Here is a 26088-nt window from a genome sequence, read left to right on the forward strand (position 1 = left end):
TTAAAAAATCAACGACACTTCTTAGATCTCTAAGAGAATTGAGGGCCAAGGCAAACTGTCCACAAAATTAGAAAGAATGAAAGGCAAATATGTAGAATCACCATTTACTGGAGCAGAAACATGTGAGCAAAAACCTCTAGGAACCAGTGCTGGGGTAGGAAAAATGGAACTGTAATTTATGTGGTAGGTGCAGGCAAGTCTGACCATTAAGCATTTGCTCAACGGGACTCAATTATGAGGGTTTTTTGAAAAGCATACTTTTGTGAGTTTTACTTCCAGGGGCTTAATCTGGTTCTTAGTGAATACTGCAGAAATACACCCTCTTGTTTCTTGCAAGGGGAAGAGAAAACTAACAATTTTGAATTAAAACGGAGCATTCTGTTCTTCTTAGCAAGGCCTGACCTCAGGAAAAAGTACTTAACCAGAAGCTAACATGCTAGGGTTTTATCAGAGGCTAACTGACCTGGGGCAAGAGAAAAACCCAATCCCAGCCCACTCTAGCCACCCTGTACCACCTAAGAGGAGGAAAAACTGAGGCGCATTTGTGAAGTTCACAGTCTAGAGGCTCAGGCTGACAGTTCCTTTTACATAGTACATCATTTGGCAATTAAGAAAAAATTACAAGGTATGCCAAGAGGCAAAAAACATAGTTTGAAGAGACAAAGTAAGCATAAAAACCAGCCTTAGATATGGCAGGGATGTTGAAATTTTAAAGAACTATGAGTAATAAGCTAAGGCCTCTAATGGATAAAATAGCATGCAAGAACAGATGGGCAATGCAAGCAGAGAGATGAAAATTTCTTGAGCTTGAGGATATATTATTTATTTTTCTTTTTTTTTCCTACCACAACAGTTATCTCAGAAGAGGATATATTAATAGGAACTTCCAAAACTAAAAAACAGAGAACAAAGACTGAAAAAGTCAGCACAGAATGTCCAAGGATTGTGGGACAGCTACAAAAGGTGTAACTTATGCATTAATGGAAATACAAGAAGGAGAGGAAAGAGAGAAAAAAAGGAAGAACTATCTGAAATATAATGAATGAGAGTTTCCCCAATTTAATGTCAAATACCAAACCACAGATCTAAGAAGCTCAGAGAATACCAAGCAGAGAAAATGCCACAAAAACCTCTAGATTTACACCTACCATATTCAAACCACAGAAAATCCAAGACAAAGAAAAATTCTGGTTCAGCTATGGTGGCTCACACCTGTAATCCCAGCACTCTGGGAGGCTGAGGTGGGCAGATTACTTGAGCCCAGCAGTTCGAGACCAGCCTAGGCAACATGGCAAAACCCCATCTCTACATACTAAAAAAAAGGGGAAAAAATCCTGAAAGAAAACACTTTGCCGATAGAGGAGCAAAGATAAGAATTTCATCTGACTTCTTAGAAACCAGGCAAGCAAGAGGAGACTGGAGTGAAATGTCTCGTGTTGAGAAAAAAAATCTGGCAATCTAAACCCCTACACCCTATGAAATTATCATTCAAAAGTAAAACAGGACTGGGCATCATAGCTCACACCTATAATCTCAGCACTTTGGAAGGCCAAGAGGGAGGACTGCTTAAGCCCAGGAGTTCTGGAGCAGCCTGAGAAACACAGCTAGACCTCATCTCTACAATAATAAATAAAATAAAATAACTTTTTAAATTCTTTTGAGATGGAGACTTGCACTGTTGCCCAGGTTGGAGTGCAGTGGCACGATCTTGGCTCACTGCAAGCCCTGCCTCCCAGGTTCACGACCTTCTCCCGCCTCAGCCTCCCGAGTAGCTGGGACTACAGGCGCCTGCCACCACGCCTGGCTTATTTTTTGTATTTTTAGTAGAGATGGGGCTTCACCGTGTTAGCCAGGATGGTCTCGATCTCCTGACCTCATGATTCACCCGCCTCAGCCTCCCAAAGTGCTGGGATTACAGGCGTTAGCCACCACGCCCGGCCAATAAAACAAAAATTTTTTAAGTGAAAGAAAAATAAAGACTTTCTCAGAGAAAGAAACTTGAGAAAATCTGTCACTAGTAGGACTGCCTTGTAAGAAATGTTTTTTTTTCTTTTTTTTTTTTTTGAGATGGAATCTTGCTCTGTTGCTCAGGCTGGAGTGCAATGGAGTGATCTTGGCTCCCTGCAACCTCCACCTCCCAGGTCCAAGCGATTCTCATGCCTCAACCTCCGAAGCAGCTGGGACTATAAGCGCCACCATGCCTGGCTAATTTTTGTATTTTTAGCAGAGATGGGGTTTCACCATGTTGGCCAGGCTGGTCTCGAACTCCTGACCTCAAGTGATCTACCCACCTCAGCCTCCCAAAGTGCTAGGACAACAGGCGTGAACCACCACGCCCGGCCAGAAATGTTAAATGATGTTCTTTAGAGAAAAAGAACATGATACATGTCAGAAACTCAGATATAAATAAAGGAAGTGTATCAAAGAAAGAATACATTGAAGGTAAAAGAGAAACTTTTATTTTCCTTATTCCTAATTGTTCCAACAGATAACAGTTTGTTCAAAATAATAACAGCAACAGCATATTTAATTATATATGATTATGTGTATATATGCTTATGCATGCTTAGGTATAAATAAAATAATGACAGCAATGATACAAAGGAAAGGAGGGATAAATTAGGATTATTTTGTTATTATCAGGTACTAGTACTACCCATGAAGCTGTACAGTGTTATTTGAAAGTGGATGTGGATTAGTTGTAAAAGTATATAATGTAAACTCTAGAGCAACCATTAAAGAAAGTTAAAAGAAAAAAGTATAATCTATATGCTAAAAAAGCAGAGAAAAATGGAATTACATAAATTAAACCATAAAAGGCAAAAAAAAGTGGAATATAAAAATAGAAATAAAGAATATGAGCAACAAATAGAAAATAGTAATAAATATGATAGATATTACTGTATGATAATCCAATTATATCAATAATCACTTTGAAATCTACTTTAAACATAAAGACACAGATAGATTAAAAGTAAATGGATGAAGGCCAGGTGTGGTGGCTCATCCCTATAATTCCAGTACTTTGGGAGGCCGAGGTGGGTCCCATTGCTTGAGCCAAGGAGTTCAAGACCAGTCTAGGTACACTGACACCCCATGCCTATACAAAAAATACAAAAATTAGCAGGTGTGGTAGCTTACGCCTGTAGTCCCAGCTACTTGGGAGGCTGAGGTGGGAGGATTTCTTAAGCCCAGGAAGTTGAGGCTGTAGTGAGCCACTGCACTCCAGCCTAGGCTACAGAGGGAGACCCTGTTCTCAAAAACAAAAAACAAACAAACACAAAAACCAAACAGAGCGAGGCTCAGTGGCTGACACCTGTAATCCCAGCACTCTGGGAGGCACATTTCTCGTGGTCAGGAGTTCTGGACCAGCCTGGCCAAGATGGTGAAAAAACCTGTCTCTACTAAAAATGCAAATATTAGCCAGGTGTGGTGGACATGTAATCCTAGCTAATCGGGAGGCTGAGGCATGAGACTCGCTTGAACCTAGGAGGCAGAGGTTGCCTGGGCAACAGAGCAAGACTTCATCTCAAAAAAAAAAAAAAAAAAAAGTAAATGGATAAAGAATATGCCATGCTAACACTAATCAAAAGAAAGGAGGAGCAGTTATATTAATTTCAGACAAAGTAGACTCCAGAGCAAGAAAAAGTGTCAGGAATAAAAAGGGGCATTACATAATGAAAAAAGGGTCAATGTTCCAAGAAGACATCATATTTTTTCTGTTCTTTTTTTTTTTTTTTTTTTTTGAGACAGATTCTTGCTCTGTCACCCAGGCCGGAGTGCAGTGGTGCAATGTCAGCTCACTGCAACCTCCGCCTCCCAGGTTCAAGCAATTCTGTCTCAGTCTCCCGAGTAGCTGGGATTGCAGGTGTCTGCCACCACACCTGGTTAATTTTGTGTTTTTAGTAGAGACGGGGTTTCACCATGTTGGCCAGGCTGGTCTCGAACTCCTGACCTCAATGATCTGCCCACCTAAGCTTCCCAAAGGGCTGGGATTACAGGCGTGAGCCACTGCACCCAGCCAACAATACTTAATATTTATGTGCCTAATAACAGAACATCAAAACATGAGGCAAAATACATTAACTATTGACAAATAGATCAATCCACCATTACAGTTCGAGATTTGGATACCCCTCTATCAGAAATGAACAGATCCAATGGGCAGAAAATCAGCAAGGACATCAACTCAACAATATCATCAATTAACTGGATATAATGGGTATCTATAGACTACTTCATCCAACAACTGCAGAATATACTTTCTACTCAGGGTTGTACAGAAAATTCATAAAGATCTCATTCTGGGTCACAAAACATACCTTAACAAAATTAAAAGAATAGAAATCATAAAATGTATGCTCTTACACCACAATGAACTTCACCAGAAATCAATCACAAAGAAAGCTGTAAAATCTGAAGATATGTCTAAATAATACATGAGTCAAAAAAGCAATCTAAAAGAAGAAATGGAAAAATATTCTGAACTAGATAAAAATAAAGAGACAAATTGTCAAAATTTGTGTGATACGGTCAAAGCAGCACTTAGTGGGAAATTTGTAGTATCGAATGCATTTATTAGTAAAGAAGACCTAAAATCAGTAATTTAAGCGTCCACCTTAGGAAAAAAACAAAAAGCAAACTAAATACAAAGTAAGCAGAATAATATAAATTAGAGCAGAAATCAATAAAATTAAAAACAGGAAATTAATAGAAAAAAAAAATCAACAAAACCAAAAGTTGGTTCTTTAAAAAGATCAATGATATTGATAAGCCTCTAGCTAGGCTAAGAAAAAAGAGAGAGGACACAAATTATTAATTTCAGAAATGAAAAAGGGGCCTCATTACAGATCCTATGCACTTTAAAAAGATAATAAAAGAATACTATAAACAACTACATGCCCACAAATTTTATAACCTAAAAACAAATGAACAAACTCCTTGAAATTTCTAAAACTCGCACAAGAAAAAAGTGGAAGGCTCTAAATAGGTTTATATCTATTAAATAGAGTCAATAATTAATAACCTTCCAAAATAGAAAGCACCAGGCCCAGATGGGTTCACTGAGGAATTCTACTAAACATTTGAGGAAGAAATTATACCCAATCTCTGTAATGTTTTAGAGGATAGAAGCAGAGAAAATACTTCCTAACTCATTCTCCAAGGTTAGCATTACCTTAATACCAAAATCTGACAAAGACACTGTGAAAGACAACAACAAGCCATGCATAATGGAATGTATTCATAGTCCTAGCTACTGGGAGGCTGAAGTGGGAGGATCACTTGAACCCAGGAGTCTTAGCCCAGCCTGGGCAACACAGATCCCCTGTCCAAACATGAAAAGAAAAAAACTATAGATCAGTATCTCTCATAAACACAGAAGCAAAAATCCTCAATAAAATATTAGCAAATTGAATCCAATGATGTATACAAGGATTTAACATCACGGCCAAGTGAGACTTTTTTTTTTTTTTCAGACAGAGTCTCGCTCTGTCGCCCAGGCTGGAGTGCAGTGGCGTGAACTTGGCTCACTGCAAGCTCTGCCTCCTGGGTTCACGCCATTCTCCTGCCTCAGCCTCCCGAGTAGCTGGGACCGCAGGCGCCTGCCACCACACCCAGCTAATTTTTTTGTATTTTTAGTAGAGACGGGATTTCACCATGTTAGCCAGGATGGTCTCGATCTCCTGACCTCGTGATCCACCTGCCTCGGCCTCTCAAAGTGCTGGGACTACAGGCGTGAGCCACCGCGCCCGGCCCCAAGTGAGATTTATCTGAAGTATGCAAGGCTGATTCAACATTTGAAAATTAATTAATATAAGTCGGGCGTGGTGGCTCATGCCTGTAATCCCAGCACTTTGGGTGGCTGAGGTGGGTAGATGATTTGAGGTCAGGAGTTCAAGACCAGCCTGGCCAACACGGTGAAACCCTGTCTCTACTAAAAATACAAAAGTTACCCAGGTGTGGTGGCATGTGCCTGTAGTCCCAGCTACCCAGGAGGCCGAGGCAGGAGAATGCCTGAATCCGGGAGGTGGAGGTTGCAGTGAGCCGAAATTGTGCCACTGCATTCCAGCCTGGGCAACAGAGCAAGACTCCATCTAAAAAAAAAAGAAAAAAAAAAGAAAATTAATTAATATAATCCATCACATCAGCAGGCTAAAGAAGAAAAATCATATGATCAGATTGATAGAGGCAAAGTATTTGACAAAATTCAACACTCATTCATGACAAAAACTCTCAGTAAACTAGGAATAGACAACTTTCCCAACCTGATAAACAAAAAAAAATCTACAAAAAAACCCCATGTCAAATATCATATTTAATGGTGAGAAACTAGAAGTTTTTCCACTAAGATCAGGAATAAGGCAACGATGTCCTCTCTTACCACTCTTTTCAACATCATACTGGAAGTCCTAGCTAATGTAGTAAGACAAGAAAGAGGAATAAAAGGTAGAATTGGGAAGGAAAAAAAAAACTGTCTGTTTTAGGTGGGTGACACCACTGTCTATGTAGACAACCTGAAAGAACTGACAAAAAAAAAAAAAAAAAATCCCTGGAACTAATAAGTGACTATAGCAAAGTTGCAGGATACAAAGTTAACATACAAAAGTCAACCGCTTTGTCATATACCAACAATAAACAAGTATGATGTGAAATTAAAAACATAGCACAGTATCATTTACCTTAATCCTCCCAAAATGAAATACTTAAGTATAAATGTAACAAATATGTACAAGATCTATATGAGCAAAACTCTGATGAAAGAAATCAAAGAACTAAATAAGAGATATTTCATGTTCATGGATAAGAAGACACAACACTGTCAAGATACCAGTTCTTCTCAACTTGATCTATAAATTAAATGTGATACAAGTCAAAATCCCAGCAAGTTGTTTCATGGATACTGACAAAATGATTCTAAAGTCTATATTGAAAGGCAAAAGACCTACTATAGCCCACACAATATTGAAGTAGAAGAACAAAGTTGAATGACTGATGCTATTCAACTCTGAAACATACTATAGGGGGCGGAGCAAGATGGCCGAATAGGAACAGCTCCAGTCTCCAGCTCCCAGCGAGAGCGACACAGAAGACAGGTGATTTCTGCATTTTCAACGGAGGTACTGGGTTTATCTCACTAGGGAGTGCCGGACAATCAGTGCTGGTCAGCTGCTGCAGCCCGATCAGCCAGAGCTGAAGCAGGGCAAGGCATCGCCTCACCTGGGAAGCGCAAGGGGGAAGGGTATCCCTTTTCCTAGCCAGGGGAACTGAGACACAAAACACCTGGAAAATCGGGTAACTCCCACCCCAATACTTCACTTTAAGCAAACAGGCACACCAGGAGATTATATCCCACACCTGGCCGGGAGGGTCCCACGCCCACAGAGCCTTCCTCATTGCTAGCACAGCAGTCTGCGATCTAACTGCAAGGCAGCAGCAAGGCTGGGGGAGAGGCAGCAGCAAGGCTGGGGGAGGGGCGCCCGCCATTGCTGAGGCTTAAGTAGGTAAACAAAGCCCTGGGAAGATCGAACTGGGTGGAGCTCACAACAGCTCAAGGAGGCCTGCCAGTCTCTGTAGACTCCACCTCTGGGGACAGGGCACAGCTAAACAACAACAACAACAACAACAACAACAACAACAAAAGCAGCAGAAACCTCTGCAGACGCAAACGACTCTGTCTGACACCTTTGAAGAGAGCAGTGGATCTCCCAACACGGAGGTTGAGATCTGAGAACGGACAGACTGCCTGCTCAAGTGGGTCCCTGACCCCTGAGTAGCCTAACTGGGAGACATCCTCCACTAGGGGCAGACCGACACCCCACACCTCACATGGTGGAGTACACCCCTGAGAGGAAGCTTCCAAAGCAAGAATCAGACAGGTACACTCGCTGTTCAGCAGTATTCTATCTTCTGCAGCCTCTGCTGCTGACACCCAGGCAAACAGGGTCTGGAGTGGACCTCAAGCAATCTCCAACAGACTTACAGCTGAGGGTCCTGACTGTTAGAAGGAAAACTAACAAACAGGAAGGACACCTACACCAAAACCCCATCAATACGTCACCATCATCAACGACCAGAGGCAGATAAAACCACAAAGAATGGGGAAAAAGCAGGGCAGAAAAGCTGGAAATTCAAAAAATAAGAGCACATCTCCCCCTCCAAAGGAACGCAGCTCATCGCCAGCAACGGATCAAAGCTGGTCAGAGAATGACTTTGACGAGATGAGAGAAGAAGCCTTCAGACCATCAAACTTCTCAGAGCTAAAGGAGGAATTACATACCCAGCGCAAAGAAACTAAAAATCTTGAAAAAAGAGTGGAAGAATTGATAACCAGAATAATTAATGCAGAGAAGGCCATAAACGAAATGACAGAGATGAAAATCATGACACGAGAAATACGTGACAAATGCACAAGCTTCAGTAACCGACTCGATCAACTGGAAGAAAGAGTATCAGCGATTGAGGATCACATGAATGAAATGAAGCGAGAAGAGAAACCAAAAGAAAAAAGAAGAAAAAGAAATGAACAAAGCCTGCAAGAAGTATGGGATTATGTAAAAAGACCAAATCTACGTCTGATTGGGGTGCCTGAAAGTGAGGGGGAAAATGGAACCAAGTTGGAAAACACTCTACAGGATATCATCCAGGAGAACTTCCCCAAACTAGTAGGGCAGGCCAACATTCAAATTCAGGAAATACAAAGAATGCCACAAAGATACTCCTCGAGAAGAGCAACTCCAAGACACATAATTGCCAGATTCACCAAAGTTGAAATGAAGGAAAAAATCTTAAGGGCAGCCAGAGAGAAAGGTCGGGTTACCCACAAAGGGAAGCCCATCAGACTAACAGCAGATCTCTCGGCAGAAACTCTACAAGCCAGAAGAGAGTGGGGGCCAATATTCAACATTCTTAAAGAAAAGAATTTTCAACCCAGAATTCATATCCAGCCAAACTAAGTTTCATAAGTGAAGGAGAAATAAAATCCTTTACAGATAAGCAAATGCTTAGAGATTTTGTCACCACCAGGCCTGCCTTGCAAGAGACCCTGAAGGAAGCACCAAACATGGAAAGGAACAACTGGTACCAGCCATTGCAAAAACATGCCAAAATGTAAAGACCATCGAGGCTAGGAAGAAACTGCATCAACTAATGAGCAAAATAACCAGTTAATATCATAATGGCAGGATCAAGTTCACACATAACAATATTAACCTTAAATGTAAATGGACTAAATGCTCCAACTAAAAGACACAGACTGGCAAACTGGATAAAGAGTCAAGACCCATCAGTCTGCTGTATTCAGGAGACCCATCTCACATGCAGAGACATACATAGGCTCAAAATAAAGGGATGGAGGAAGATCTACCAAGCAAATGGAGAACAAAAAAAAGCAGGGGTTGCAATCCTAGTCTCTGAGAAAACAGACTTTAAACCATCAAAGATCAAAAGAGACAAAGAAGGCCATTACATAATGGTAAAGGGATCAATTCAACAGGAAGAGCTAACTATCCTAAATATATATGCACCCAATACAGGAGCACCCAGATTCATAAAGCAAGTCCTTAGAGACTTACAAAGAGACTTAGACTCCCACACAATAATAATGGGAGACTTCAACACCCCACTGTCAACAGCAGACAGATCAACGAGACAGAAAGTTCACAAGGATATCCAGGAATTGAACTCATCTCTGCAGCAAGCAGACCTAATAGACATCTATAGAACTCTCCACCCCAAATCAACAGAATATACATTCTTCTCAGCACCACATCGCACTTATTCCAAAATTGACCACATAATTGGAAGTAAAGCACTCCTCAGCAAATGTACAAGAACAGAAATTATAACAAACTGTTTCTCAGACCACAGTGCAATCAAACTAGAACTCAAGACTAAGAAACTCAATCAAAACTGCTCAACTACATGGAAACTGAATAACCTGCTCCTGAATGACTACTGGGTACATAACGAAATGAAGGCAGAAATAAAGATGTTCTTTGAAAGCAATGAGAACAAAGATACAACATACCAGAATCTCTGGGACACATTTAAAGCAGTGTGTAGAGGGAAATTTATAGCACTAAATGCCCACAAGAGAAAGCTGGAAAGATCTAAAATTGACACTCTAACATCACAATGAAAAGAACTAGAGAAGCAAGAGCAAACACATTCAAAAGCTAGCAGAAGGCAAGAAATAACTAAGATCAGAGGAGAACTGAAGGAAATAGAGACACAAAAAACCCTCCAAAAAAACTCAATGAATCCAGGAGTTGGTTTTTTGAAAAGATCAACAAAATTGACAGACCGCTAGCAAGACTAATAAAGAAGAAAAGAGAGAAGAATCAAATAGACACAATAAAAAATGACAAAGGGGATATCACCACCAACCCCACGGAAATACAAACTACCATCAGAGAATACTATAAACACCTCTACGCAAATAAACTAGAAAATCTAGAAGAAATGGATAATTTCCTGGACACTTACACTCTCCCAAGACTAAACCAGGAAGAAGCTGAATCCCTGAATAGACCAATAGCAGGCTCTGAAATTGAGGCAATAATAATAGCCTACCCACCAAAAAAAGTCCAGGACCAGATGGATTCACAGCTGAATTCTACCAGAGGTACAAGGAGGAGCTGGTACCATTCCTTCTGAAACTATTCCAATCAATAGAAAAAGAGGGAATCCTCCCTAACTCATTTTATGAGGCCAACATCATCCTGATACCAAAGCCTGGCAGAGACACAACAAAAAAAGAGAATTTTAGACCAATATCCCTGATGAACATCGATGCAAAAATCCTCAATAAAATACTGGCAAACTGGATCCAGCAGCACATCAAAAAGCGTATCCACCATGATCAAGTGGGCTTCATCCCTGAGATGCAAGGCTGGTTCAACATACGCAAATCAATAAACGTAATCCAGCATATAAACAGAACCAAAGACAAAAACCACATGATTATCTCAATAGATGCAGAAAAGGCCTCTGACAAAATTCAACAGCCCTTCATGCTAAAAACTCTCAATAAATTCGGTATTGATGGAACGTATCTCAAAATAATAAGAGCTATTTATGACAAACCCACAGCCAATATCATACTGAATGGGCAAAAACTGGAAAAATTCCCTTTGAAAACTGGCACAAGACAGGGATGCCCTCTCTCACCACTCCTATTCAACATAGTGTTGGAAGTTCTGGCTAGGGCAATCAGGCAAGAGAAAGAAATTAAGGGTATTCAGTTAGGAAAAGAAGAAGTCAAATTGTCCCTGTTTGCAGATGACATGATTGTATATTTAGAAAACCCCATTGTCTCAGCCCCAAATCTCCTTAAGTTGATAAGAAACTTCAGCAAAGTCTCAGGATACAAAATTAATGTGCAAAAATCACAAGCATTCTTATACACCAGTAACAGACAAACAGAGAGCCAAATCATGAATGAACTTCCATTCACAATAGCTTCAAAGAGAATAAAATACATAGGAATCCAACTTACAAGGGATGTAAAGGACCTCTTCAAGGAGAACTACAAACCACTGCTCAGTGAAATAAAAGAGGACACAAACAAATGGAAGAACATACCATGCTCATGGATAGGAAGAATTAATATCATGAAAATGGCCATGCTGCCCAAGGTAATTTATAGATTCAATGCCATCCCCATTAAGCTACCAATGAGTTTCTTCACAGAATTGGAAAAAACTGCTTTAAAGTTCATATGGAATCAAAAAAGAGCCCGCATTTCCAAGACAATCCTAAGTCAAAAGAACAAAGCTAGAGGCATCACACTACCTGACTTCAAACTATACTATAAGGCTACAGTAACTAAAACAGCATGGTACTGGTACCAAAACAGAGATCTAGACCAATGGAACAGAACAGAGCCCTCAGAAATAATACCACACATCTACAGCCATCTGATCTTTGATAAACCTGAGAAAAACAAGAAATGGGGAAAGGATTCCCTATTTAATAAATGGTGCTGGGAAAATTGGCTAGCCATAATCCAGTTCCAGAAAGCTGAAACTGGATCCTTTCCTTAGTCCTTATACGAAAGTTAATTCAAGATGGATTAGAGACTTAAATGTTAGACCTAATACCATAAAAACCCTAGAAGAAAACCTAGGTAGGCCGGGCGCGGTGGCTCAAGCCTGTAATCCCAGCACTTTGGGAGGCCGAGACGGGCGGATCACGAGGTCAGGAGTTCGAGACCATCCTGGCTAACACGGTGAAACCCTGTCTCTACTAAAAAATACAAAAAAAGCTAGCCGGGCGAGGTGGCTGGCGCCTGTAGTCCCAGCTACTCGGGAGGCTGAGGCAGGAGAATGGCGTAAACCCGGGAGGCGGAGCTTGCAGTGAGCTGAGATCCGGCCACTGCACTCCAGCCCGGGCGACAGAGCGAGACTCCGTCTCAAAAAAAAAAAAAAAAAAAAAAGAAAACCTAGGTAATACCATTCAGGACATAGGCATGGGCAAAGACTTCATGTCTAGAACACCAAAAGCAACGGCAACAAAAGCCAAAATTGACAAATGGGATCTAATTAAACTAAAGAGCTTCTGCACAGCAAAAGAAACTACCATCAGAGTGAAGAGGCAATCTACAGAATGGGAGAAAATTTTTGCAATCTACTCATCAGACAAAGGGCTAATATCCAGAACCTACAAAGAACTCAAACAAATTTACAAGAAAAAAACAACCCCATCAAAAAGTGGGCAAAGGATATGAACAGACATTTCTCAAAAGAAGACATTCATATAGCCAAAAGACACATGAAAAATGCTCATCATCACTGGCCATCAGAGAAATGCAAATCAAAACCACATGAGATACCATCTCACACCAGTTAGAATGGCAATCATTAAAAAGTCAGAAAACAACAGGTGCTGGAGAGGATGTGGAGAAATAGGAACACTTTTACACTGTTTGTGGGATTGTAAACTAGTTCAACCATTATGGAAAACAGTATGGCGATTCCTCAAGGATCTAGAACTAGAAGTACCATATGACCCAGCCATCCCATTACTGGGTATATACCCAAAGGATTATAAATCATGCTGCTATAAAGACACATGCACACTTATGTTTATTGCGGCACTATTCACAATAGCAAAGACTTGGAATCAACCCAAATGTCCATCTGTGACAGACTGGATTAAGAAAATGTGGCACATATACACCATGGAATACTATGCAGCCATAAAAAAGGATGAGTTTGTGTCCTTTGTAGGGACATGGACGCAGCTGGAAGCCATCATTCTCAGCAAACTATCACAAGAACAGAAAACCAAACATCGCATGTTCTCACTCGTAGGTGGGAACTGAACAATGAGATCACTTGGACTCGGGAAGGGGAACATCACACACCGGGGCCTATCACGGGGACGGGGGGGTGGGGGGGAGGGATTGCATTGGGAGTTATACCTGATGTAAATGACGAGTTGATGGGTGCTGACGAGTTGATGGGTGCAGCACACCAACATGGCATAACTATACATATGTAACATACCTGCATGTTATGCACATGTACCCTAGAACTTAAAGTATAATAAAAAATAAAAAATAAAAAAATCACATAATATTGCCAGAAATACTCATAACATTTACCTGATTAATTCCACTATACAATAATGCTTTCTGTCTTATCTAGGCCCTAGTTTTACTGCTCATCTTTCCCATTGAGTTTCCATCACATTTTCCACCTCACCTCTTCCAAACATTTTTTCTGATCTTCTAATACTCAATCCCTTATCACCTTCTCTAATGATCACCTTTTCTCTTACTGCACAGAAAAGTCCACCTGAAGAAGCTCCCTTAATTCTCCTCCTCTTCATCTCCAAATTTTTAGTTGAAACTGAACTCTTTCTTTCTTCTTTCCTTTTGGCTTCAGAGATATATTTTTCTCCCTTCTTAAGAATAATCCGGCTGGGCGCGGTCGCTCAAGCCTGTAATCCCAGCACTTTGGGAGGCCGAGACGGAGGGATCACGAGGTCAGGAGATCGAGACCATCCTGGCTAACACGGTGAAACCCCGTCTCTACTAAAAAATACAAAAAACTAGCCGGGCGAGGTGGCAGGCGTCTGTAGTCCCAGCTACTCGGGAGGCTGAGGCAGGAGAATGGCGTGAACCCGGGAGGCGGAGCTTGCAGTGAGCCGAGATCCGGCCACTGTACTCCAGCCTGGGCGACAGAGCGAGACTCCGTCTCAAAAAAAAAAAAAAAAAAAAAAAAGAATAATCCTTCCCTTAGACTCTCAACTGTATCCCTTCTGGTAACTTGCCCCATCTGTCATTTCTCATCTTTCATCACCCCCTTAAGTCTACAAAAAGGCTCAAAGTCTCCTTTATCCTTAAAACAAAACAAAACAAAACAACAACAACAACAAAGAAACATACTATAAAGCTACAATAATCAAGATAGTGTGGTAGTAGCAAAGAATAAAATAAAATAGATCAATGGAACAGAATAGAGAGCCCAGAAATAAATTCACATAATCAATTATCTTCAACAAATGGGCAACAGTGGAGAAAAGTCAGTCTTTTCAATGAATGGTGCTGCAACAACTGGACACCCACATATAAAACAAACAAAAAAAAGAATCTAGAGAAAAACCTTACACCTTTCACAAAAAGAATCACAAACATAGATGTAAAATCCAAAACTATAAAACTCCTAGAAAGTAACACAGGAAAAAAAATCTAGATGACTTTGGTTTTCTGACAACACTTTAAATATGACATCAAAGGCATGATCCATGAAAGAATGAAATGATGAGCTGAACTTAATTAAAATTAAAGACTTCTGTTTGGTTAAAGACATAAAGAGAATGAAAAGACAGTGGCCGGGCACGGTGGCTCAAGTCTGTAATCCCAGCACTTTGGGAGGCCAAGACGGGCGGATCATGAGGTCAGGAGATCGAGACCATCCTGGCTAACACGGTGAAACCCCATCTCTACTAAAAAAACACAAAAAATGAGCCGGGCAAGGTGGCGGGCGCATGTAGTCCCAGCTACTCGGGAGGCTGAGGCCGGAGAATGGCGTAAACCCGGGGGGCGGAGCTTGCAGTGAGCTGAGATCCTGCCACTGCAGTCCAGCCAGGGTGACAGAGCGAGACTCCGTCTCAAAAAAAAAAAAAGAAAAGACAAGCCACAGACTGGGAGAAAATATTTGTAAAATATACATCTGATAAGGAACTGCTTTCCAAAATATACAAAGAACTCTTAAAACCCAACAGTAAGAAAACAAACAATTGGATTAAAAAATGATTCAAAGACCTTAACAGACACCTCACCAAAGAAGATATACAGATGGCAGATAAGCATATGAAAAGATGCTCAATGAGGAAATGTATATGTCATCAGGGAAATGCAAATTTAAATAATAAGATACCACAACAAACCTATTAGAATCGCCAAAATCCAGAACACTGACAATACCAAATGCTGATGAGGATGTGGAAATCCCATTTACTGCTGATGGAATGCAAAATGGTACAGCCACTTTAGAACACAGCTTGTCAGTTTCTTATATAACTAAGCATACTCTTACCATATGATCCAGCAATTACACTCCTTGGTATTTACCAAAGGAGCTGAAAACTTATGGCTACACAAAAAGCTGCACACAGATGTTTATGGCACCTTTATTCATAATTGCCAAAATTCGAAAGCAACCAAGATGCCTTTCAGTTTGTCAATGAGTAAATAAACTGTGGTACATCCCAACAATGTAATATTACCCAATGCTAAAAAGAAATGAGCTATCAAGCCATGAAAAGACATGAAAGAAACTTAAATGTATACTAGTAAGTGAAAGAAATCAATATAAAAAGGCTATATACTCTATGACTTCAAATATATGACAGTCTGCAAAAGACAAAACTATGAAAACAGTGAAAAGATCAGTGATTTCCAGGGGCTCAGGGGAAGGGATAATAAGGTGAAACACAGAAGATTTTTAGGGCAGAGAAACTACTCTATATGATACATAATGGTAGATACATGATATTATACATTTGTCAAAACTCTTAAAATGTTCCATATCCTTAAATACATTAATGTGAACTATGGTCTTTAGGTGAAATGATGTGTTAATGAAGGTAATGACTGTAACAAATGTACCACTCTGGTGGGAGATAATAGGGAAAGACTACACAGGTGTGGGGTCAGGAAGTATATGGGAAACATCTGTATCTTCTTCTCAATTTTGTTATGAACCTAAAACCTCTCTAAAGAAAAAAGTGTACTGAATCAAAAATCAAATATAACAAGGATCAATAAAAATATCACTATGTAGACATAGTGTAGTAGTACATAGCTTCTGGCTCCCTTTGCTTATGGATCTCTCTCAAACTCTCTCACACACACACCACCTGCTCAAATATAACATATTAGCTTTGTTTTTACTTCTACTATTTAAAAGAAAGAATTAAAAACAAGTGTCTTCTTTGTGAAAATAATAAGTCTTTGCTCTTATCACATTTTCAATCTTTCATATAAAAATATTCATCTGCCTCGAGAAACCAAAGGTGTAAGAAATTTTATACTGCAAGGATAACTAACAATATATCATTGGCTGGGCATGGTGACTCAAGTCTGTAATCTTAGCACTTTGGAAGGCCAAGGTGGGAGGATCATTTGAGCCCAGGAGTTTGAGACCAGCCTAGGTAACACAGTAAGACTCCATCTCTACAAAACTACTAAAAAATATATTAGCTGGGAGTGGTGGTACATGCCTATAGTCTCAGCTACTTGGGAGACTGAGATGGGAGGACTGCCTGAGACCGGGAGGTTAAGGCTGCAGTGAGCCATAATGGCACCACTATACTCCAGCCTGGACAACAGAGTGATACCTTCTCTCAAAAAAATAAATAGGCCAGGCGCAGTGGCTCATGCCTGTAATCCCAGCACTTTGGGAGGCCGAGGGCGGATCACTTGAGGTCAGGAGTTTGAGACCAGTCTGGCCAACATGGTGAATCCCTGTCTCTACCAAAAATACAAAAAATTAGCTGGGTGTGGTGGCATGCGCCTGTAATGCCAGCTACTTGGGAGGCTGAGGTAGAAGAATCACTGGAACCTGGGAGGTAGAGGCTACAGTGAGCTGAGATTGTGCCACTGCACTCCAGCCTGGATGACAGAGTGAGACTCTGTCTCAAATAACATAAATAAATAAATAAATAAATATTAAATAAAAAAATGTGATTGAGGAACACAGAACGCTATATACAGACACACAACTGACAAGACTTTTCCTCAAAATAACATCAACTGCAAAAGAACACTGTGAATATTTTCACGGATTATGTTATAAACATTTTTATTTATAAAGATCGTATCAGCCGGGTGCGGTGGCTCACGCCTGTAATCCCAGCACTTTAGGAGGCCAAGGTGGGGGGATCACTTGAAGTTAGGAGTTGGAGACCAGCCTGGTCAGCCCAGCGAAACCCCATTTCTATTAAAATTACAAAAAAAATTAGCTGGGCGTAGTGGTGCATGCATGTAATCCCAGCTACTCAGGAGGGTGAAGCAGGAGAAAAGCTTGAATCCAGGAGGTGGAGGTTGCAGTGAGCCGAGATCGACCCACCGCACTCCAGCCTGGGCAACAGAGCAAGACTCAGTCTCTAAATAAATAAATGAAAATAAAGATCCTATCTATCCCAAGCCAAAGTAGTTTTCATTTTCCAAAAAGGAAATGAAACAATACATTATTAGACTATGATTCAAACTAAAAAATTTATTTAATCTAATTTTCAAACTCACTACATTTTTAAGAGTCCAGCTATAAGGAAAATTTTCCAATATAATACTTACACTTATTTCAGTTTAGGCTTAGATTTCTCAGTGTCTAATCACTAAGACTTAGCAAGTGAATACCTGTTTCTAGTCTCTGAAAAGAAATAAAATTTCTTCTAACCATATAAGCTAGCCAGGACACCATAACGAACTGACTGATGATAGCAGAATATGCTGAGGTTACTAAATAAAAGCGTTCATAGTTACCCAAGTTATTAACAGCCAAACATTCAGAATTTCACAGAACATATGCAAGAATGTTTGAGCCCTTAAAATAGCAGAATAATAAGAACTCAGACACAAGACAAAGCTCAAGAAAAAGATCTTTAAGTCTTTTTTTTTTTTATAACTTTTATTTTCAGGCTTTGTTGGAAATAGTATCTCTTAAAACCTACACGGTGATAAACCTACACGGCCCTAGAAAAATTTTCAACTTTAATAACATAAAATACATTGAGTTTTTAAACAAAGAGCCAAGATACTCAGAACAATTCTTACCACTTGGATAAGGAATTCTACTGGAAAACCACCTAATGTTTCAGTGTCAGAGCCAGAAATTTTACTTCTCCACGGCGACTGTCCCAATAAAGGATCATTATCCTGTGGGAATAAAAGGGAATTATTTAATCATTGACTATTCAGAGGAAGAAACTTATTTTTTTATTTTATTTTTTTAAACAGAGTCTCGCTCTGTTGCCAAATGTGATCTCAGCTCACTGCAACCTCCGACTCCTGGGTTCAAGTGATTCTCCTGCCTCAGCCTCCCAAGCAGCTGGGATTACAGGTGCGCACCACCATACCCAGCTAATTTTTGTATTTTTAGCAGAGATGGCATTTCACCATGTTGGTCAGCTGGTCTCAAACTCCTGACCTCATGATCTGCCTGCCTCAGCCTCCCAAAGTGCTGGGATTACAGGTGTGAGCCACTGCGCCCAGCCAGGAAGTATCTTACTTTTAGAAAAAGAGAAAATTCTGTTATAATTAATATTATATTAAAATCCAATAAAAAGGAAAATATTTCTGGAGATGAAGCAACTATTTATGTTATTTAATATTTTCAATTCAAAATAGTGTGCATATCTTTTGAAGCTGTAATAGATGTGTATTTCTTTTTTTTTTTTTTTGAGACGGAGTCTCGCTCTGTCACCCAGGCTAGAGTGCAGTGGCCGGATCTCAGCTCACTGCAAGCTCCACCTCCCGGGTTCACGCCATTCTCCTGCCTCAGCCTCCCGAGTAGCTGGGACTACAGGCGCCCACCACCTCGCCCGGCTAGTTTTTTTTTTGTATTTTTTAGTAGAGACGGGGTTTCACCGTGTTAGCCAGGATGGTCTCGATCTCCTGACCTCATGATCCGCCCGTCTCGGCCTCCCAAAGTGCTGGGATTACAGGCTTGAGCCACCGCGCCCGGCCATAGATGTGTATTTCTTAAGAACATAGTTCACCTTCATAATAATCAACTAAATGATTAATATTTCTAAAATATACTTACCATAATTGGTGATTGGAGAGGAGGAGTATAATGTAACCGTGGTGGGGTCATAAAAAATCGAGAAGGCCGCTGTTTTTGTCCAAAGGCAGCAATTGGCATTGTCTCATGAGGCTCATTACTCTGAGAAAATAGATTAATCCACAAAACTTAAAGAAATTTACCATCATTTAAGCTTTATAATCATTGTATTTCAGCTTTAGATATATATACACGCATATTCTATGATTCATATAGAATTTATTACTTATATATTTAATTATTTATAGAGTAGCATATTAGTCTATACAGATCAAAGGCTAGAACTTAAAACACAGTACGAAAACACTACTTTGCTGCCAAAAGGATGAACCTCCAGAAGACAAAAAGAAATAAAAAAAAGGGGGGGGGGTCAAAATAGTTCAGAGAATCAAAGATTATTATTAAAGTTTTCTATGGCCACCTTTGGTTATCTGCATTTAGACTGTCTGAATATATCCTACAATAATTAAAAATCAATTCTTATTTAGCCAGGGAGAAATATTTGAGTGATCTCATAAAAATAGTTAAATTAATGAAACAGAGAAGCAATTTACTTTTTTTTTGTTTTTGAGACCAAGTTTCACTCTTGTTAACCAAACTGGAGTGCAATGGCGCGATCTGGGCTCACTGCAACCTCCACCTCCTGGGTTGATGCAATTCTTCTGCCTCAGCCTCCCAAGTAGCTGGGATTACAGGCGCACGCCACCATGCCTGGCTAACTTTTTGTATTTTTAGTAGAAATGGGGTTTCACCATGTTAGCCAGGCTGGTCTCGAACTCCTGACCTCAGGTGATCCACCCACCTCGGCCTGCCAAAGTGCTGGGATTATAGGCGTGAGCTATCATGCCCGGCCAATTTACTTTTTTTGAAAGGAGAGTTTAAAGATTTCATCCTTTAATGTAAAAACTTAAGAGTAGTGTACTCTGTTCTACATTTAGTTCCAATTTTGTTTCTCTCCTCTTGTGGAGAGATATCAAGCAATATTGTATTTCTGCACTAAGGAGATACGTATCTTTTAGGAAATTTATTTACAAAGACAGACATACATATATAAAAATACATTCTAGGCAGAGGTTGCAGTGAGCCGAGATCACACCACTGCGCTCCAGCCTCGGCGACAGAGCAAGACTCCGTCTCAAAAAAAGAAAAGATCTCGATTCTAGTCTCAGCCTAATAGGAAACCAGATCTAGAGCCTTGAATAAATTACGCAACTGTACTTATGTCTTGAGTTTCATCATGCAAAAGCGAAGGTAATTAACACCCATCCTGCATACCTCTGAAAATAAAACAGGAGAACAAATAAGTACAAGATGTTACTTCATACTTTAAAAATAATTTTGCAAAAGGACTATACTTTAACCTAACAGCTGCAATGAAAATGTTATGTAGCTTCTTCTCCAAGGTTATTTAGTCAGGACTCATCAGTTTGGTTATACTAAAGTGCTGTGTCGTTAAGGTCCAACAGAGAAATTCTAGTTCCTGGAAAATGGAAGACTTAAGTATAGTTCCGAACCAGGGGTCTAGCAGATAGGGCTGGGGGACCCTAAGGATCTCTTCTTCTGTGAGCTAAAGTCTTGATTCTATCATAAAACACAATTTCTAAGAAAACTCTATATAACACATTTAACAGGCATAAAACACAAATGTATTATGAAATAACACTTACGAGAACTTCATAGTCAGGGATGGTATGGGTTCCAAGCCCTGCCCTATCAAAAGTTACTCTATAAGTAGCATTAAGAGTATCCACAGCATCTATTTGTCCAGTGAACAAACCATCATGAACACCACGTAATCGTGCTGAGAAAAGAACAAAGGCATTATGATGTGTGGGAGATACAAAGAAGAGTCAAATATAAAACTGTTCCAAGCATGAAATTTAAATCATAGTACAGTATTTTGTCTATTAGAGTTTCAAAACAAGCATACACTTTATTTTTGGCTTAGAGAAACAGCAAAGATTTTTTGAAACAAAAACCAAAACTATATATGATGATCCCTAATTTCATATATGAATAAAATTATATTACTCCCAAATTAAGAGAAAAATATTTTAAATAACTGCAAAAAAAAACAATAAAAGAACTTTGGTCATTAAACTCATGAGTGAAGCACCAGGAGTAAGTTCAATTTAAAAAAAAAGCAAAGATTTTGTGTAGAAAAGAATTAAAGAATTTAATACAGCAGGCCTGAGACTGCTATACTTAGGAAAACCTCCTTGCAAGGTTGGCCTTTGTCTGGTATCTGGGAACTTTGATTTCAGAAGTGTTCCCACTGTTCCCTAATTAATAATGGTGGTTTACTGTGTCTAGATTGTGCAGACGATGTGGTTAATGCTGGATACCTGCTTTCCCTCTAGAAGACTGGAATTTTAGTATGTACTAGGCAAAAGTTGCCTCCATACTCAGCCCCCAGTAGAAACTCTGGTCACTGAGTCTCTAATGAGCTTCCCCGGTAGACAACACTTATAAGCATTGTGACAACTTGTTTCTGGGGGAATTAAAAAAGTCTTGCATGACTCTACTGGGAGAGGACTTTTGAAAACTTGCGCGTGCTTGGCGTGGTTTCCTCTGGACTTTGTCCCAGGACCTTACTCTTTTGCCAATTTTATTTTGTATCCTTCACTGTAACAAATGTTACCCATGAGTACATGTACTGAGTACTCTGGGTCTTTCTAGTGAATCACTAAAACTAGTAGTCTTGGAACTGATGACACAGATGAACTCTGTGTCACTATTATTTAAGTCCAGCCTAAAATAACATCAGAGAAATCCAAACAAACATCCAACATGAGTAAAAAATTTAAGAACAGCAGCATCGATGGCTTTAAACTGGGCAAAGTAATATATTTTAGACTAACCAAATAGTATAATACACAACATTTTAATAGAACACAGAAATACACAATGCAAAACTGTTTAAAATAAAAGGATCAACTGATAAAAACACAACTGTAGAGGACGAAAATCTCTCTCAGTTTCTGACAGATCCTTTAAGGGAAAAGTAAACATGGATACAGAAGATGTGAATAATGAAGCTGAATAAACAAATATAAACATAGAAAAGGACTACTAGTTATGGTGGCATGAAGAGGCTGGTAATTCCTCTCCACAAAAAACAAGTACGAATGAGATTGTCACGAGATTGTCAAAAACCATTCCAGGGTACTGGAAATGGATCAAATGTCAAAAACAAGAAATGTTTATTGTTGAAAAAGTGCTAGAGCTTCAAGTTAGGGCAGGGGGACTCAGTGGCCTTTTTCTATGAGGTTATTCACACACCCACTACTACCATCAACGTGGTTGATGAGAATGGTTTTATTAGTTCAGGGTTGGTCACAAAAAACAGCCAGAATTTTGGTTGGTCATGAAAGACAGTCAGAAATTTAACAGGGAGGTCCTGGAAACTAGAGAGCTATAAAAGGGTGGAAATAAGCTCTCTCTACCATCCCTAGCTAACTGGGTTACTATGCAAATGGATGGGGAAGATCTAATAGTCTGGCAAAAAGTAAAAGCTAAAGATGACTTGAAAACTAGCAGCAACTTTGTATATACATTCTCCAACTCACATATAAATCAATGTGAGGCTTTTCCCAATCAAGATGTTTGAGCATAACCTCTGTTCAAATCATTAGGTGACCATTAAGTTATTATTATTATTTTGAGATGGGAGTCTTGCTCTGTTGCCCAGGATGGAATGTAGTGGTATGATCTCAGCTCACTGCAACCTCCGCCTCCCGGGTTCAAGCGATTCTCCTGCCTCAGCCTCCTGAGTAGCTGGGATTACAAGTGCCCGCCACCACACTCAGCTAATTTTTTTTTTTTTTTTGTATTTCTAGTAGAGACAGGGTTTCACCATGCTGGCCAGGCTGGTCACAAACTCCTGACATTAGGTGATCCACTCGCCTCAGACTCCCAAAGTGTTGGGATTACAGGCGTGAGCCACCGCACCCAGCCCTGACCACTAAATTATATGCAGACACAGGCCAACTCTTTGGAAACCAAGTTTAATAATAATAATAAATATAAGAATAAAAACATGAAGCAGAGACATCAGTATTTGCATAGCCAAGTTATTAAAGCAAATCCAACAACTCTCCAAAAAATCAGAATACATAGTTGCTACAATATATTATCTGAAATATCAAGTTTTCCACCAAAAATTACTAGACATGTAAAGAAGTAGGAAAGTATGGCTCTTAATCAAGAAAAGTACAGTAATAAATTGATAGAGATAATATATTTAGCAAAGACTTAAAAAGCAGCTGTTATAAATATGTTCAAAGAATTAAAGGAAGCTGGGCGCAGTGGTTCATGCCTGTAATCCCAGCACTTTGCGAGGCCCAAGTGGGTGGATCACTGGAGCTCAGGAGTTCAAGATTAGCCCATGCAACATGGTGAAATCCCATCTCTACAAAAACATACAAAAACATTAGCCAGATGTGGTGGCATGTGCCTGTAGTCCCTGGAGGCTGAGGCGGGAGGAATGCTTGAGCCCAAGAGGTAGAGATTGCAGTGAGCCAAGATCATACCACTGCACCCCAGCCTGGAAGACAGAGCAAGACTCTCGCAAAAACAAAAAACAAAAAAAAAAAACGAAAAAACAAAAAAAAAGTTTGTGTATGTACGCACTTTTTTCCTATTCTTTTCATTTCTATTTTTTGAAAAATTTATTTGATAAATAAAATTTTTATTTATTTTCCATTTACGCGTTTAGATAACCTACAGAAAATCCCAGATAACCTGGAATTATTGTTCATTTTACGAAGATTACTTTCAGGATAGTTCAGATTCTTACAATTTCTTAACAAATCAATGATTTTAATATCTTTTTTAACACTCTCATTTCTCCAGGGATAAACAACTGTGGCTTAAGTATCATGTCTCAAACAACTTCCTATATACTGTAGCTAAAGTATCATGTCTAGACATTTTTCCAAACTTCTCTACTATTCAAATTTTCATTACTTTGAATACCCAGTGCATTGGTCAAACTCTTGTACTTCTAACTCTGTATATGATAATCACAAAGTCCAGTCACTTTTTACCTGCCAGATTCTTTGTTCCTACAGCAAAATCCCTAATAGAGTGACTTTTTTATTCTTTTTGCTCGTTTTTGAGGAATAATCTACTACTCTTTGTTTACTAAAATATTTTCTAAAGAAGGAATATGTTTAATTAAATTCTGTTGTGGCCAGAGAAATTCTCTATATGATTTCAATCTTTCAAAATTTATTGACATTTTTTAATGGGCCAGTATATGGTATATGTTGATAAGTCATTTGCATATGTAAATAATATGTATTCTGCAGTTGTTGAGTGTAGTATTCTAAAAGTATTATTTAGATCAAGATAATTGATAGTGTTGTTGAGATCCTCTATACGTGTATATACATGTTTTGGCTTCTTCTACCTATTAATTATTGGAAGTGAGGTGTTAAAACCTACAAGTACGTTGTGAATTTGTCTATTTCATTCTTTAGTTATCTCAACTATTGCTTTCATGTATGTTGAAGCTCTATTGCTAGGTATATAGTATATACATACATAATATTAGGATTGGTATATCTTTCTAATGAATGGGCCATTTTTATCATTATGAAGTACTTCTCTCTGACAATACTGTCTTGATACCTATTTTTCTCTAATGTTAAAATAGCCACTTTAGCTTTCTTACAGTTACTATTTGCACTGCATATCTTTTTCATCTTTTCGCTTTCAACCTGTCTATGATTTTATATTTTAAGTATAACTCTTGAAGACAGCATATAGATGAGTCTTACTTTTTTAAAATCCAGTCTCATAATCTTTTTTTTTTCTTTGAGACAGAGTCTCACTGTTGCCCACGCTAGAGTGCAGAGTGCAATGGGTGTGATCTTGGCTCGCTGCAACTTCTGCCTCCCAGGTTCACGTGATTCTCCTGCCTCAGCCTCCTGAGTAGCTGGGATTACAGGCATGTGCCACTACGCCCGGCTAGTTTTGTATTTTCAGTGTAGACGGGGTTTTACCATGTTGGCCAGGCTGTCTCAAACTCCTGACCTCAAGTGATCCGCCTGCCTTGGCCTCCCAAAGTGCTGGGATTACAGGCGTGAGCCACCATGCCTGGTCAATCCTTACTTTTTAATTGAAGTGGGTTTTTTTTTTTTCCTAAAGAGACAAAGTCTAGCTCTATTACCCAAACTGGAGTGCAGTGGCATGATCATAGCTCACTGTAGCCTAGAACTCCTATGCTCAAGTGATCCTCTCATCTCAGCCTCCTGAGTAGCTGGGACTACAGGTGCCCACTACTATGCTTGACTTTTTTTTTTTTAATTTTTGTAGAGACAGGGTCTCACTATGTTGGGAAAAAGCTAAGTGTTAGGAAAAAAGCTGAGGCAGGGCTTGCATCTCTGACATAATGTCCCCTGGAATGTGTCTAGACTTGCTGGCTTTCTTCTAGCCCTCCTAGGCTCCTAGATTGTATTCTCATTATCTCAAGTAGCAGACCATGTTCTATATAAATGCTAAGCCGTCACAGCTGTAGATCATGTGCCTGCCTTTTTGACCCCCACATTCTCATCACCTGTTTCTTTGTTGGATTACCAATAAACAGCATGGGCTCCCAGAGCTTGGGGCCTTCACAGCCTCCACAATTGCAGTGGGCCCCCGGTCCCACTTTCTTTCTCAAACTGTCTTTTTCTCAATCCTTTGATTCAGCCAGACTTCATCGCCCCCACGACCTGGTGTTGGGTCTTATCACCGCAACATACTATGTAGCCCAGGCTAGTCCCAAACTCCTGGGCTTAAGTGATCC

The 26088-nt window shown here is 39.7% G+C and overlaps 1 protein-coding gene across 2 annotated transcripts in view; it reads right to left on the bottom strand.

Moving 5' to 3' along the window:
• The window catches only part of LIN9 (lin-9 DREAM MuvB core complex component), a 97501-nt gene that overhangs the window by 36134 nt on the left and 35279 nt on the right, over nucleotides 1-26088 (bottom strand). For both annotated transcript variants that reach the window (XM_033196881.1, XM_033196880.1), the window contains 3 exons: nucleotides 20963-21096; nucleotides 19278-19397; nucleotides 18287-18388 (listed from right to left, as the gene is read on the bottom strand). In XM_033196881.1, coding sequence (XP_033052772.1) covers nucleotides 18287-18388; nucleotides 19278-19397; nucleotides 20963-21096 — 356 coding nt within the window. The remainder of the gene's footprint in view (nucleotides 1-18286; nucleotides 18389-19277; nucleotides 19398-20962; nucleotides 21097-26088) is intronic.

This window comes from Trachypithecus francoisi, unplaced genomic scaffold (genome assembly GCF_009764315.1).
Source record: "Trachypithecus francoisi isolate TF-2019V2 unplaced genomic scaffold, Tfra_2.0 Lachesis_group5, whole genome shotgun sequence".
NCBI classification, from domain to species: Eukaryota; Metazoa; Chordata; class Mammalia; order Primates; family Cercopithecidae; genus Trachypithecus; species Trachypithecus francoisi.